Source organism: Mauremys reevesii, linkage group 1 (assembly GCF_016161935.1).
Source record: "Mauremys reevesii isolate NIE-2019 linkage group 1, ASM1616193v1, whole genome shotgun sequence".
Classification (NCBI taxonomy): Eukaryota; Metazoa; Chordata; order Testudines; family Geoemydidae; genus Mauremys; species Mauremys reevesii.
The window spans coordinates 297,777,202-297,792,726 of NC_052623.1; the positions used below are offsets into that span (position 1 = coordinate 297,777,202).

The 15,525-nt window shown below is 43.2% G+C and overlaps 2 protein-coding genes across 13 annotated transcripts in view; one reads left to right on the top strand and one right to left on the bottom strand.

Moving 5' to 3' along the window:
• Window positions 1-10,969, top strand: part of GRIP1 (glutamate receptor interacting protein 1) — a 536,924-nt gene extending 525,955 nt beyond the window's left edge. For all 11 annotated transcript variants that reach the window (XM_039501819.1, XM_039501812.1, XM_039501825.1 and 8 more), the window contains 2 exons: window positions 7,206-7,352; window positions 9,301-10,969. In XM_039501819.1, coding sequence (XP_039357753.1) covers window positions 7,206-7,352; window positions 9,301-9,534 — 381 coding nt within the window. In that variant the 3' untranslated portion in view covers window positions 9,535-10,969. The remainder of the gene's footprint in view (window positions 1-7,205; window positions 7,353-9,300) is intronic.
• A 62-nt stretch (window positions 10,970-11,031) lies between these two features.
• HELB (DNA helicase B) overlaps window positions 11,032-15,525 on the bottom strand; it is a 36,957-nt gene continuing 32,463 nt past the window's right edge. For both annotated transcript variants that reach the window (XM_039501867.1, XM_039501876.1), the window contains exons 10-13: window positions 15,150-15,408; window positions 14,031-14,165; window positions 12,800-13,306; window positions 11,032-12,182 (exon numbers count right to left, since the gene is read on the bottom strand). In XM_039501867.1, coding sequence (XP_039357801.1) covers window positions 12,093-12,182; window positions 12,800-13,306; window positions 14,031-14,165; window positions 15,150-15,408 — 991 coding nt within the window. In that variant the 3' untranslated portion in view covers window positions 11,032-12,092. The remainder of the gene's footprint in view (window positions 12,183-12,799; window positions 13,307-14,030; window positions 14,166-15,149; window positions 15,409-15,525) is intronic.

The following is a 15,525-nucleotide window of genomic DNA, read 5'->3' on the forward strand; positions in this document are numbered from 1 at the left end:
AAGATCCAAGGGGTTGGATCGGTGTTCACCAGGAACTTGGTGAAAAAGCCTCTCAAGGCTGCCCAGGAAGGTTTTGGGGGGACAGAAAGTGATCCAGACACTGAAATTTCTGGATGGTGGCAGTGTTACCGGATCTAAGCTAGTAATTAAGTTTAGAAGTGTCCATGCAGATCCCCACATCTGTACCCTAAAGTTCAGAGTGGGGGAGGAACCTTGACAGCCAGTTTAGTGACAAGTAAGCAAGCTACAACTGAGCTACCTAAGTGAAAAAGTTTTGCCCACAATGAATCTTAAAAAGATTTCGGACAGCAGATCTTTTCTGGGAATTTTTCAGCTATTTCCAATTATATCTCAGGGCAAAAAAATCCTATAACCCAAATAACAAAAGAAAGCTACCTGCAGAAAATTGCCTTTCAACAACTTAATGGCCACCAAGTCAATAGCAGTAATATTGCCACTTTGTTTTTTAGAGAAACTCATTCTCTTTCCTCTATTTTTTAAACTTCTCTTAAAATAAGCGTTAAGAATATAAAGATATTGACACAACAAGAAACAGCCTTCAGTGCAAAAAAGCAAATCCCTTATATTCTGTAGATCCTGAGGTCACTAGAGAAGTTAGATGGAGTCAGCAAGAGCCTGCAGTGTGAAAGAATACGTCTCATAGCAGCCAAAGTCTCAAAGCATGTAGTACATGAAAATGAATCCTTATAGCCAGCTAAAGTTTGTTTGTGGTGTAAAAGAACCTGCATAGGAAGAAAATGTCCGGTACTAAAGGGCTCTTTAACCTAGTGGAAAATGAGGAATTTCTTACTCAATTTTCTTTCTGCAGCCCAGCATCTCCAACAATACTGTTGGGCTACTCACCACCTCTCTACAGTTTCAGAGGCAGTGCAGCATTGCACCACAGCCCATGCTGGTTATGCCCCCTTCTCCAGCGTCCCTCCAGAAGAGTCATTCCAAAAGCAGTGCACAAAGTCTTTGAATATGATTAGTCACAATAATCTTAATTATAAACTGTAAGTTATGTGCGATAGACTAACTGGCCTGCGAGCTGCATAGCTGAGGGGGCCCAAGCCAACTAGGTGGAAACAAGGCTGTTGTCTTGGCCTGATGAAGCAGAGACCCCCAGCCAGGACTGCAAGGAGGAGGATGATCCCCCTGCCATGGGGAAGGCTACCTCGCTGCTAAACAGATACTGCCTGGGGATGGTCCCTCACTCTTGGCTGGGGAACAAGCAAGTGGGCTGCAGAAGGCTCTGTGCAGGGCCGATGCCACCTCATCCCAGCAGGTGCAAGTTGTGGAGAAGGGTGCAGTCGTGGCAAGGCAGAGCAGAGAACTGGCACTCTCAGGTGGTGAGTGAGTGGGGCTGAGAGAGCAGGGCTGCAGAGGGCTTCCTGGGCTGCTGTAGGATCAGTGACACCTGATGTCTACAGTTGCATGGGGTGGGAGTAGGCGGCTGCTCTTGTGCAGACTATCGATGGATTCCCTCCCCCCCATCAGTTTCAGTGTCAGCTGAAATTGTCATTTACCAACATCTATTGATTTAAACTGAATCCTGTCAAACCTTTGCATACCCTAGACCCATAGAACTTCTCAGTATTAATGCCTGCTTCAAGTCCAAGCCCTGTGTTTGAACTGAAGCATGCCTTCTTAAAAATCCAATCTTGATTTAAGTGGCCAGGGATGGAGAATTCACTACAACCCTTGGTAAATTGCTCCAATGATTACTCACCCTCATTGTTAAAAATGTGCACCTTATTTCTAGTCTGAGTTTGTCTAGCTTCACCTTCTAGTCATTGGTTCGTGTTATACCTCTATTGGCGAGATTGAAGAGCCTTCTATTAAATTTCTGTTGCCCATGTACGTGCTTACAGACTGGGATCAAGTCACCCCTTAACCTTCTCTTTGATAAAATAAATAGAAGCCACTGCTTAAGCTGAAGCTTAATCTATCACTATAGGGCATATTTTCCAATCCTTTAATCCTTCACAGGGGAAGTTGCAAGCAGTAAACATTAAATAGGGACAGATAAAGAAACAGACTGAAATAGAGAAATCTTGCCTCCTAAGTAAATTCCTGAATGGCACAGGTTTGGTTTTTGTTGTTTTTGTGTTTTCTTTGATCACCACATGCACTACTCTCCTTTCAAAGAAGGCCTCTGCAGAGGACAGAAAGTTCACCTTATTATAATTAATAAATGTGTTGATGGACGACCATATTGCTGCCCTATAGACTTCCTCAGTCAAAGTACAAGATTTTTCTGCACATGATCTTCCCAGAGATCTTGTAGTGTGCACTCTGCTTTCTTCAGGATTAGGTTCGCCTGATGCCTCATATGCCTCCAGAAAGCATAATTTAATCTATCTGCCAGGGATAGTGTGGGTACCTGAATACCTTGGCACTTTGAATTGACAAAGATGATCCATCATCTTATTTGTGTTCTTTGACCCAGTGTGCTTGAGGTATATCTTTAGTGCTCTGCCTACGTCCAGATTATCCCACAGCTTTTCAGTAGGGTGCTGTGGATTTGGACAGAATGATGAAAGCACTGTGTGTTAAACTGTGTAAGTGCATGATGCCATGTGACCCAGACGACTCAGACATTTTTGAGCTGTTGTGATTGGATGAGTCTGGAGGGATCTTATCAAGGCTGTGAATTGCCCAAAACTGGTCTTCCGGAAGCCTGGATGGAGTCAAAATCCGCACTGATGAACTCTGTCCTCTGCACTGAGATAAGTGTGGATTTCTGTGTGTTTATCAGTAGGCCTAGGGCCAAAAAGGTGAATTGGATGAGATGGATGTTGGATTACACCTAAGCTCTGGACTGGCCTTTGACTAGCCAGTCATTGAGGTGCAATTTTAAGTTCTTGAGATAGCGGTTGAGACCACATAGGTTTAGAATAGATCTGAGAGCATCCTTGGGTTTCGGAATTAGGAAGTAATGGGAATAGTGACGTGGAATCTCGTCTATGGCTCCCACCTGAAGGAGGGATTAGACCTCTTGTTCCAACAGTTGCTCGTGAAAAGGGACTGGGAGGGGGAGTAAGGCAGGGTAGACAAAAACTGGAGGGTATATCCCACTTCTGTTGAGCTAAGTACCCAACAGTCTGAAGTAATGTGGGTGCAGGCATTGAAGAAGTGGGTCAGGTGGTTCGAAAACAGAGGAGTAACTGGATTTGATATTGTGAGGATTGAGATATCGACCTCGAGTATCTCATTGAGTTTTTCAAGCTCCCCGAGAATCTGGAGGCAATCTGCATCAGCCCTGCTGAGGCTGGAGAAAGATCTAGGTCTGCTCTTCTGCCTCTGCCGTTCCTGGCTGGCTGGGCAAAGTAACAGACAATCTGTTAGGGCCTGTAATTCTTCTTGGATACTTCTAGAGTATATAGCCACTGGGATTCCAGGGTCACCTTAGAGTCCTTAAACCCATGGAGCCTAGCATTGGTTTGCTCCTAAAAGAGCATGGACCCGTCAAAGGGGAGATCTTGGAGGGTTTGTTGTACCTCTTGCGGAAAACCTGACAACGGCAACCATGAGCTTCTGTGCACGGTCACTACTGTGGCCATAGAATTAGCCGCATCCAGGAGCTACCTGTAAGGAGGCTCTTACCTCTGTTTTCCCCTCTTCGATCAGGGAGAACTCAAACTTTTGTATAGCCTCCCACATATTGAAGTCAGTGGTGCAGCAGAACCTGCTTGCTTGCTATGCAAAGCTGTAGTTTTCCTGTGGAGTAGGCCTTCTGGCCGAACGGGTCCAACTTTTTAGAGTACTTTGCCTTAGGTGTTGCATCCAATTGTCACTGGTGGTCACTATCACCAGGGATCCCAGGGGAGGATGTGAGTATAGAAACTCGTAACTCTTGACTGGTACAAAGTACTTCTGCTCCATATGCTTTGCCATGGGAAGGTGGGAAGTAGGGGTCTGCCACAGCGCCTTCGCTGGGTCCATGGTAGCCTCGTTGAGTGGTAGAGCCCCCTTCAAGGGACCCACTGCCAACAGACTGTCCAGCATACTGTGAGTTGCCTCCTTGACAACCTCTGCCTGGAGGCCTAGATTTGAGGCCACCCACTTTAGTAAGTCTTGGAAAGCTTTGTGGTCATCTTTCAGAGTGGGCACACCTGCTGCCACCACAGCCTCATCTGGGGAAGAGGAAGCTAGGACCAGCTGAGGGGTCTCCACCCTTCCATCTGTTTCAACCAGGACCTGTGGGGCCTCTTCTTGGAGGTTCGGTGCTTGGCTCGGTACCAGAATCCAGATCGAGGGGGCTCACAGCAAGGTACCAGAGGTGCTCTGCTCATGGAGGCCACCGACTAGGAGCTCCTCAATAGAGTGCCCTGGCCTGAGGGGAACCACCAAGGGTTTCAGAAGAGCTATTATGTGGGTACCAGGCCCTACAGACAGTAGCCAAGCGTTCAGAGGTATCCCTGTGCTTGGGGCCACAGCGGGGTAGGAATGGTCCAGGAGCAGTGCGGGCAGCTGCAATGGTGGGAAGAGTAGAACCCCACTTCCAACTCTGATGAAGATGAGCAATCCCAATGTGGTAACCAGGGTGGTGTGGACCTGCTCTGTGCCAGTGATCAGTGCCACAGAGAAGCTTGGGATGAGGCTACCATAGGGGCTTTTCCCCAGGGCCGCCCGGGGGGGGGCAAAGGGGGCAATTTGCCCCGGGCCCCGGGCTCTGCAGGGGCACCCAAGAGAACAGCGGGGGCTCCCGCCTCCGCCCCTCTCCTGGAGCCTCAGCACACTGCGCGCGAGTCTCCGCCCTGAGCCCGCCCGCTCCGAGCCGCGGGGCGGGGCTGGGAGCTCTGGGCTGAGCTCGCTCCTCCGGGCGGGAGCTCCCAGCCCCGCCTCCTCCCCACGCGGCTCTGAGCGGGACGGAGCTCAGGCCCCGCCAGCCACACGCTGCGGCTGTTCCGGCGAGGCGCTGAGACTCCGGGTGAGGAGGGAGCCGAGGTTGGGGCGGGCGGGCGGGACCGCCGCCGCAGCCCGGAACGGAAGGGCCCCTCCGCCGCCGAAGACCCCGGGCCCCCGGAATCCTCTGGGCGGCCCTGCTTTTCCCTTAGAGGGTGGTCTTGGTGCTGAACGTTGGTTCTCTATTGCTCAGTGGTACCAAGTCCTGCACCACCAGGAACCGGTAATGAAATCAAGTCCCTGACCCACAAATGCCTCTGAGTAGACGGTACTGCAAACTGACTGGCGCGCTGTCTGCCTCATGGTGGTGCCTCTGAAGCTGGAGTCACTGGGGTCTGTGTAGGTACCGAAGCCATTGGTGTCGGCTGTTGTGGTGCTAGGGAGGAGTGGCCCAACGCGGGTCTCGCTCTATTATGTTCCCCGTGCCTGCTTTACCTCAGCACCGGGGACTGACTCTTCTTTGGTGGTTTCCGATGTTTCTTCTTGGGGACTCATGACTAATAGGACAAGCGCTCTGCCCTGAAACTGAGATGCTTGGTGCAGAGGGTGAGCACAGCTCAGAAGCAGGTCTTAGGGCTGCCTCCATGAGAAAGACCTTCAGTCTTGCTTCCTGGGCCTCTTGGTGTGAGGTTTGAAGTCCTTGCAGCTCTGACAGCAATCTTTTCTATGAGACTCCCCCAAGCACTTGAGACAACTTGATTGCAGGTTGCTCAATGGCATCAGCTTGCCACAGGAAGTGCAGGGCTTTAAGCCCGGTAACTGAGGCATGCACTGGCACCAGGGAGCGGATGAACCTCACTAAGTGTGAAGGCATCCAACAACTATGTACACTGGAAATAAGAGAAATAACGGAGAAAGGCCCGGGGAAGTTTACCTGAGAAATGAGAGTAGTTCTAGCAATCATCATGGGCAGTAAGAAGGAACTGAGGGGGCGCGGGCTAGGCAGGGACTTTTATACCAGTGCTATGAACATGCAGCACCAGAGGGTGCTGGAGCTGATCCAACGGATACCACTAACGGAAAACAATCTGGCAACTGTGCTTGGGGTGCACACACCCCTACAGTAGAATGGACATGTGCAAGCACTCGACCAAGAACATTTGTTAGCTAGAGAAGAGCCTAGGCTGCAACATGGGTAGGTAACATGGTTTCACGTGTTATTGTGCATCTCAATGGGGCTTTTCAATCATATTAAGCTAACTCAAACACACAACCTTTCTGCACAGCGAGATATACCCTACAGGAAGTCTCATTGAGTCTGCTGAAATCAGAAGAATGATGACCACAATGCAGGGTAAAATAGGCCATCTTCAGGACTCCAGAGAAACCTTCATTTTTCTCCTTTCCCCAAAAATACTTAATTCTACAAGCTTTTGTTCGTACATTTTAGATACTCTCCCCTATCACCGACTATCCTTTCTGACTGGGGCAATCTCAGCTATACCTTGATAAAGATCTTATTTTAGCATCTGGCTAAGCATGCTGGAATGGAGCTTGCTAATGCTACTATTAACCTGGCCAGTAGGAGTTATTGCCATGGAAGCTACAGAAAAATCAATATAGAGCTGAATGCTAATGCAAAGTTGTTTAGTTCATTCTATTACTTAACACCAGACTTTCCTATGAGGACCCCTAAAAACAAACTCTTTGTTAACAATGCTCAGACACAGCAACCTCAACTGTAAATCTGCTCCCCACAAGAAAGTTATTCAGGTCCACTCTAGACAGTTAGGAGCTCTGCAACCCAAAGGCTTTTTGCTATGTGGAAACCTGAAGCTTAAAATGCAAGCTCAGCTCGTGGCCTTTTACATTAATCATTCACACTGAATTTATTGAAGTTAGTTTTAGACTATCCCTCTATTATTATCAAAACACGGGACAACACACAGTTATTTAGCCTACACCCAAGTACTACATCTTAAAGGTGCTAAGTACATAACAAAAACTGATGAGCAAAGCACTCTAATTCATGTATCTAATGATCTGGGCAATCAGAGAATAAGATGACAGAGAAACTAAACAGAAAAAGGCTAGAAAATGTGTCCAAGGAGACAGGGTAAAAAAGTTAATTAACGAGGTGATTCAGGATTATTATTGAAATATACCAAAACATTATTAATATTCTCCTAACCATTTTCCAAAAAGAACTTCACAAATGACATTCCAAATTAGAAATGCAAAATAGGGAAATGAGCATTCTAGTATGAAATAAACATTCAGAGAAAAACCTGTGATAAGTATGCACAAAATGTGGAAAAATCTTTCCTTTTGTTAGTTTTAAATTATTTCAACAGGTAACTTTGTACAAGGAGTCAGACATAGAGGACTTTGGATTCAGTGTCTCAGATGGTTTGTTGGAAAAAGGCGTATATGTTAAAAACATTAGACCAGCTGGACCTGGGGATCTAGGTGGTTTGAAGCCATATGACAGACTTTTACAGGTAATCCTATCCGTACTTTGTATACAGTTTACTTTGTAAAAGATATATATGATAAATGTTGTATGGGATTTATATATAAAATGTACACATGTGATGGTTTAACAGAGTATAATGTTTTTATAGCCACGTGTTTGGAATGACCATATTACCCATATTCTGTTTATACTACGCTCTAGAAAATAAGTGCAACTTTTTAGAGTTTTAAACATGTTTATTGGTACAATAGTGTGTATCTCAGTGATCCTGCTTCATAGTAGTTAACGGAAATTAGTTAGACATCCAGATGAGAAAAGTTAGTACCAACACATTTTAAACTCTAAAAATAGCTGAGCTAGATTTTCTATAAAGCCAAGATAACACTATTTTATAAAGTCAGATACTTCAAAACACCAAGATGGTGTACAAATTACTCCTGGGGGCATTCTGCACACAGTATTTTAAAATGCTGCAGAATACTGCAAATGTTATTTGTCAAATAAATGTGGCGGCACCAGCATGGCATTGGGGAGCACAGGCCACTGGCTGCACAGAGATGGGAGATCACTCTGCAGTTGCTCCCACCCCCAGGATGCGGACTCAGCGGTGAGGCTGCACTCAACCCTGACACAGCACAATGACCGGGCCACCCCAGAAACCCCTCTGTGTCAGGCACACCAGGTGTGGGCAGGCAGGCTCATCAGAGCAGGATCCAAGTATGGAGGGGTCCAGGTGTAGGTTGAGAGGGTTCTGTGTGGGGCAATCTGGGAGTGAGGTGATCTGGATGCAATGATGATGGGACTGTGCAGGGGGGTCCAGGTGAATGTGGTTGGTGCTCAACCAGGTGTGTGTGGGGATCTGGGTGTGGGTGGCTTGTTGGGGTGGTGCAGGAGGAGTGGGGCTCATTGGGAGGGTTTTAAGTGCGGGGAAGGGGGGGAGGCCTATGTATGAGGGGTCTGGATGCCCAGGGGTTGGGCAGATGAGGGAGCAGGTCCCTGTACAGGGTTCCCTCCCACTGCAGCTGAGGAGCAATGGGTGCAGGAAGTGGGAGGGATGGGGGGAGAGAAGAGTTTGCAGAGCTTCCTGCAACTGGGGGAGAAATCTGAGGGTGGGTCAGACCTGGCCCCATATGCCATGCAGCCAAAGAGGAAGTCAAAGTCCTGTCCTCCACAGCTGAGCCCAGCACAGGGTAGACGCCACCAGCCAGGTCTTCCCCATCCTACCCCCACCCCACAGTGATCTACCACTCTGCTGGCTGCCCTATGCACCTGAAACATAGTGCTGGGGAAGGTCACATGACTGCTCTGGTGGCTTCCCTGTCAGAAAGTCATTTTTCTGCAGGGGACATGCGCAGAATTCCCCCAGGAGTAAGAAATGCTTACTGTCAAGCAGAAATTTCCAACTTTCCTGTGGTATGTTCTTCCTCAGTTTGTGGTGCTCTTGAGATATTGCTGTATGTGGTCTATGACTGAGTAGTCGGTCACGTATCTGATCGGTGCAGTCCCTGATCTCACCAGATATCAACTACCACATTAGCAGAACTTACTACATTTCTTTTGAAACTAGGGTCTAAAATGGGTTGGAAATTATTTTTTAAAACTTTTCTCTCCAACCACTTTCAATATAAATGTTTTAATTATTCATAAGACACATTTCTGGGAAAACTGCTTAAGAGGACTGTTATATTCGTGAACTTAGTGCAAGTGAGAAATAAGTCATGTTTATTCGATAATCATGACCACATGATCTGTACTAGCATTAATTGCAATGTGGTAAATATTGATTAGAAACAAGTTTTCTGTTCTCCTTAAACCATGTTGTTGCATTTTCTGTACTTCATGTACAGGGCCACTAACATATTCTAGTCATATTTTTAGATAACATCTGTGTTTCTTAGGTTCTTGTGTTATGTTGATTTATTTTCTACATCTAAAACAGTAATAAAACTAAACCAACACTTTAAACCTTTCAGGTAAATCATGTTCGTACCAGAGATTTTGACTGCTGTCTAGTTGTGCCTCTCATAGCAGAATCTGGCAATAAACTGGAACTGGTTATTAGCAGAAACCCACTGGCCTCTCAGAAGGTGACCTCAGATCAACAAACTTTAGCAGGTGGGGAATGGAATGACCAAAATAATACCTTCCTTCAACAAACCGGACATACTGCTAGTGTGGAGACACGAGATCCTACAAACACAATATAGCAACACGTTATTTTAGTGGGACACTCTGAAATGAAAGACAGTATATGGTGCTAAATCCCCTTTTCAGATTTCTGTGACACCTGAGGCACAGATGTCTTGTGGCATTAAAAAGCCCGGAGGGTCTGACTATCCCTTTCAAGGCTTGTGGTAGTTCATGGATTACCTTAAAAATCGAGTTTGGTTTTTAATGTGATGGCTACTGAGTAGTGCCATCCAAACTAAGCCTGATGTCAGAATGATATTGAGTAAAGAAAATGGCTAAAGGCCTTATTTTTTTTTCCTGAAGTAGCAGAAAGGGAGACCTTTAAAAGAGACTGAATTGCTCCTTCCTGTCTTAACTGCATCATTAGTTTTTGAGCAGAAAAAATAGGATTACTCTCTTTTTCCACAGGTGTCTGGATTTTGTTTTTTTTAATAAAGCTAGCTGGCTACTGAGTGAGGGGGATCATGAGATAGGGGTATGCTGCCCCAATACTGTTAGAGTAGTGTTTTGTGAACCATTGCTCTGCTGGTTGTGCTGCAGCACGAGGAGTGCAGCCATCACACTAAGTGCTGTTCATGTGTTTTAGCAAAGATGCACGTAGGAAGCTGCAGTGTGTGGTGGTCAAGTTTACTGTCCAACTGTGCTACAATTTTATTAGCAGTTACATTATTCCCTATGCAATGGAAGTACTAGACAGAATGTGTCTTGGAACGGTAAGATTCATTTCAAACAGATGTTTTAGGTAGTGGGAAACTTCTGATGAAGGATTACTGAATAAAAGTAAAACGAGTTATTTAAATCAAATTAAAGGGTTTTTTTTTAAAAAACAGTCAAGTGGAAATTTTTATATTATATCAAATACTAGTAGCAATGGAGGACTGATGTAAAATTCATTCAAATGAGAATGATTCATACAAGGACATACAAATCTAAATTTTTATTTACTAATAAAACCGTTTCTTGAGGGTTACTAATAGATTTATGAAGTCCATTTAAAAAGGCTTTGTTTTCAGCCTTCTCATATTTACCCTTACAAGTTTTTAGAAATTTGAATTGTAAATACATTTTACAAATATGACACATTCTTTCCTACTCACCCCCCTTGAAGCAATAAAATACTGCCAGTTGCTTTTAATGCTCACCAGCAGCTGCTTTGATTTGTTCCAGTATTCAAGCTGTCATTGGTAATTGTTATTTGGTGAATATAAAGATACTGAATTTGTATATTAATTGTAGAGTCTTCATAGCTAAATCAGTTATCTTACAACCAGATTTGTTTTGAGTCAGTATAAATTGTTTAGGAAGACTATCCCCCATGCTGCTTTCCTTTATATGAACAAGCTCACCTGCCCTGCACACACAAGCATAATGTTTCAGCACTGACAGAAGATCAGTCAATATGAAATTTAACCCCAAATCATGTAAAAAACAGAAAGTTCATGAAAGTCACTTAAATATGTATTTTTATTTGTAATAAGTATTAAACTGTAAAGTATTTTTGTACAAATTTAATACTTTAATAGCATGATATTTATCGTCTATGTATGGATTTTGGGAACTCAAACTTGCAAATATTTGTATGGAAAACTGTATAAAATGGAATAAACAGTGATTTAAAGACAATATTCTTAACAACGAGATGGTATTTACATGTATTGGACAGCAGGAAAAATAGCATATTTACAAACTATTGCAGAGATCTCACATTTCACGATCTTACTTTAATTTTTAAGTATTTCTACCACAAGTGTAGCTAGGACAAGAAATGCAAGCCTCTTTAGGCAAATATTGGGATTTTATATAATCCATGATGAAATATGCAAAGTATTATTCCAGAACCTAGGAGTCCCAGTCATGAACCAGGCCGCCACTATGCTAGGCAAATATTACCCATCCAAATTTTGTATATATATTAATTAGTCAGTGCATCCAGTGCATCAAGCCAAGTAATTAGCCAGGATATTAAAAGGAATTCACATTTGGTACTTGACCACACTTTAAGAGCCCTATTTTTCATTACAATCTGTTCAGAGCAAGATTTGACTCAACTTCATGATCCTGCATGGTAGCAATAGACTAATTAGTACTTATTTGTCACACCCAGACTTCCATGAAGTTACCTAGACGATATGGGTACAGAAGAAAAATCTGCATTGTAAATAAGTCTTTAGTCAAAATACATGGGTATGAACCGACTGCCATTATCAAACCATAATGCTTCATGTTGCATCAACAATTTATAGAGGCTTAAATACTATGGGCCAAGAAATTCCCTTCTTCTGAACAACAGATCTTTAGGACCTCAAAGCATCTATTCAAAGTTATTTGTTCAGCTACATTAAAAAGATAATATACAGACATCTTAGCCTTCAAGAAAAAGTTGGCCATATCTTCTGCTAAACACAAGCTAAATTCTAAATATAAAAAGTCCATATTAAAAATGATGCTCCTAAAAAAACTTAAAACATATTAAAAAAATTAAGACTGATCCCGCAGACTTTATTTCTCTGTTCCAAGACCTTAAATATGTTATACAACTCCAAATAAGTGTCTCATTAATTAATGTACTTAATTGTTAAGGTCCAAAAAGCTGCTTGGGAGTTGGGCTCCTCAAAGTCAGATTCTGAAGGCGGGTTGACCCAAGAGGCGAGTCTTCGTTATTTACCTGTCAAACAGGAAGAGAGTGATGAGGCCTAGAAATAGCACTTAAAATATAGCAAAGTGTTACTATGCAACACAAGGATTATTTTCAAAAAAAGATTTTCATTAATGACAGAGGTAGTTTAAAAACTATTTTCAAAAAACAATATACAAGTGGCAAACCCCAGGAGAGACTGTCTTTGTAAATGTTAATTATCTTTAGTATAATTTAATGAGTATAAAAGAAATTTGCATGGTTTATATTAATATTGTACTTTTGCACAGCAGGTCAGCCCCTACGATTTTTGTTGTTTATAGCCATGAATTATTAATGCATTTTGAGCAACTCAAAGAGCCAGTGCAATCAATAACAGTTTATCAGATATTACTTCTAAGATCACCGCTAGTTTAAACAGTAACCATTAATTACTCAGACTGTATGACAAGCTTCATCCTCTCATTCATTCCATATGAGATCTGAGGAAACTTTCCCCAACAAAAGATTAATTAAACTGATATGTTCCCAAAAAAAAGTTTTGGTTTTGATTAAACTGTATTTTCTGCCAAAATGTTTCGTTGAAGAATTCTCAACCAGCTCTATGCAAAAGTTTTATTTTAAATACTCTTTAAAGGGTTTCTTACCATAGTAACTTTTGAAGGACTTTCACAACTATCTGTAAAACTGCCTGGTCTTTTACATCCATTTGATTTAACGGGAGTCTCACTACCTGCACTGGCCAGTTCAGCAGTACTCCACTGTCCATTATTAGTTTGTATGTCATTAAGAACTGCAGACTCTTCTGCTTTAATGAAGTCATCTTCAACAGGTACAGAAGAGGAGAGGGGAATATCCTCAGTTACTGAAATAGGACCAGGTTGGGTATCATGCCCTTGACTTTGCCAACAACCCTTTAGGTGAGATGACAGTTGTTCTGAAGAGTCACTCATTTCTGAAAAGGTCTCTTTTAAACGTTGTTGTAAGCGAGTTTTTCTGGGAAAGCTCTTCGTAGTAACTGCTTTCCTGAGTTGAGTCTCTTCAGCCACAATATAAACCCGGCAGCATCCTCGAGTTACAGCTGTGTATACATGCTGCCAGTGCTGTGGGCCTGCATTCCCGACTACATAGACAATTGTTTTTTCCTCTGAACCCTGAAACACACACACAGATTTTTAAGAACTCTTAACAAATTAAAAGTATTTAAAATAACAAGAAACAAGGGCTTACTAGAGAAGTGCAATCAGTTAACTACAGAAGTATGGGCATGAATTTTGGGCTGTATTTTTTATAAGTTACTTACATTGTCTACATACTAGTTGGACTAGAAGGCAGGACTAGAAGGCAGGATTCTGTACAAGTCTATAAATGAAGGAGACTCTTCTTTGCCTAAATTCTCAAAGTTTTAGTTTCTCATAGGAATGGCAGTGGCCTCTCAAGTTTGTTTCAATTTCCATGTCCACAACGACAACAAAAGTCAACTACATTCACACATCCCACTTGGCTACAGAAAATGGAGTAACTAATGCTTCATAATACTGGATGTCTATCATTGAATTTGCTTTAGACTAGTCAACTTGTGTAACTTAGTTTTTTAAGTATTACTGGATAGTAAATTAATTTCCATTGGATCAATCAGTGCCTTCATTCAGATTTACTGCAAAGCTACTCAGCTAATCTCAGTGGGAAGGTAAACCAAAGAGCCAGTATCACACCACTTCCTTCCCTCACACCCCAAAGTTGTTCCTAAGTTCATATTCAAGGACTTTATGTCTTAAGGGTGCTCCTGAAACCAAATTTGTCCCATGAAATTACAGAGCAACACTGCAGTCAGGCTTTTTACTGGTTGACATAACTGTGCTGAATTACAGTTCTTACCTGAAATGTGTGAATAGTTCTGGCCCATGCATGCCTTATTTGACACTCTCTCCTCAGTGCCTCATACACCACAGTGAATTTGGAGCCATACGTGCTGCTGATGGTCAATAAACGACACCTATTGACTTCTACATCCTATAGAACCAGCATGTGAGGAGACTTCATGACCAGGTTGTAGTAGAAAGCAGATCAACATGTACACAGTTTAAGGGCTGTAGCTATGGAATCATTAACTGACCCAGTTCTTTCAATAACAATATAACTGCACAATAGGCTTAATCCAAAGAAAGCATATATGATGATAGGGGAGGAGTCAACTGAGACGTCTATTTCAAAACAAATACCCTGTGAGGAAATAACTTGCTGTCCTTTATTCAGGTTTGTCTCCACTCCTGCGACTAGTCCCCAGAAGATCTGGTTTCTGACTGCTGTCCCTATCTGCAGGGGCCTCATTTACTGCAGGCAGGGGACCAACTGCCCCTTCCCAGACTTCTCATATCTCCTTTCCAGTGAGCACTGCAGTATCTACCTCAGGCCTGCAGGGGCCACTGTGGGGCAGGCCAAGGCTCCTAATTCTCATGTTGGCAGCACCAACTAGAGAGGAAGCCGCAACAGCAGCTGGAGCTGAGTGCAGAATGATGCGGATGCAATTTTGTCCCTCCCTGCCCCTGAATTGTTGTGAAATGACTCCCCGGCCTACCTGGTCCCACCACTCAGCAGCCATAAACCCTCCTTCCTCAGCATTTCCCTCAAACCCTAGAGGGACAAGCCAGTTTTCAGGTATTTTACCCAGTATTTGTCCTAAAGATAATACCATATTTATTGGAATTAAAAATTTCTTTCAAATGTGAATGTCTGATATTCATAACAGCAATGGATTCATAGCACTGGATAAGTCAGGCCAGGTGCTGAAGAAGTTTCCCCACAACATTCTGCCAAAATCTCTGCTATTGCAATTCTAGTTCTTTTGTGTGACAAGAATGCTGAATCACATGAGAATTTTGAGATGTCAAATGTCTACTGTGGGCTAGGAGGAATTGTGCCTCAATGAAGACTGTAGCCAGATTTTTTGTGGTAAATCCTAACAATTAATTATTAATCTTTCAAAATAATACATACATCTGTTATGAAAAATATTTCTCCATTGCACAATCGTCTATCATCCTCAGCAATGCCCCCAAGATCACCAGGTGGCTTTTGTCCACTCAGGAAGGCGTTTCTTCTACAACACTCTCTGCATTCACATTGATTAGGATTCTGAGAGTCACTTTCCCTTGTGCAAGCTGTGTTATTTTTTGGAAGAAGGTCCTTGAGATAGGCATTCCTCGTGGAACAAATTTTGTCATCACATTGGAACACCAGTCGATTTTTATGGTTTCTGAATCAGGAGAGGGGAAAAAAATTGAAATAAAACAAATATTTATTTGCAACTCACTCAATGTATTTGTGTGGCTCATATGACCAATTCAGATATGCACACTAAGCTTTAATTTAA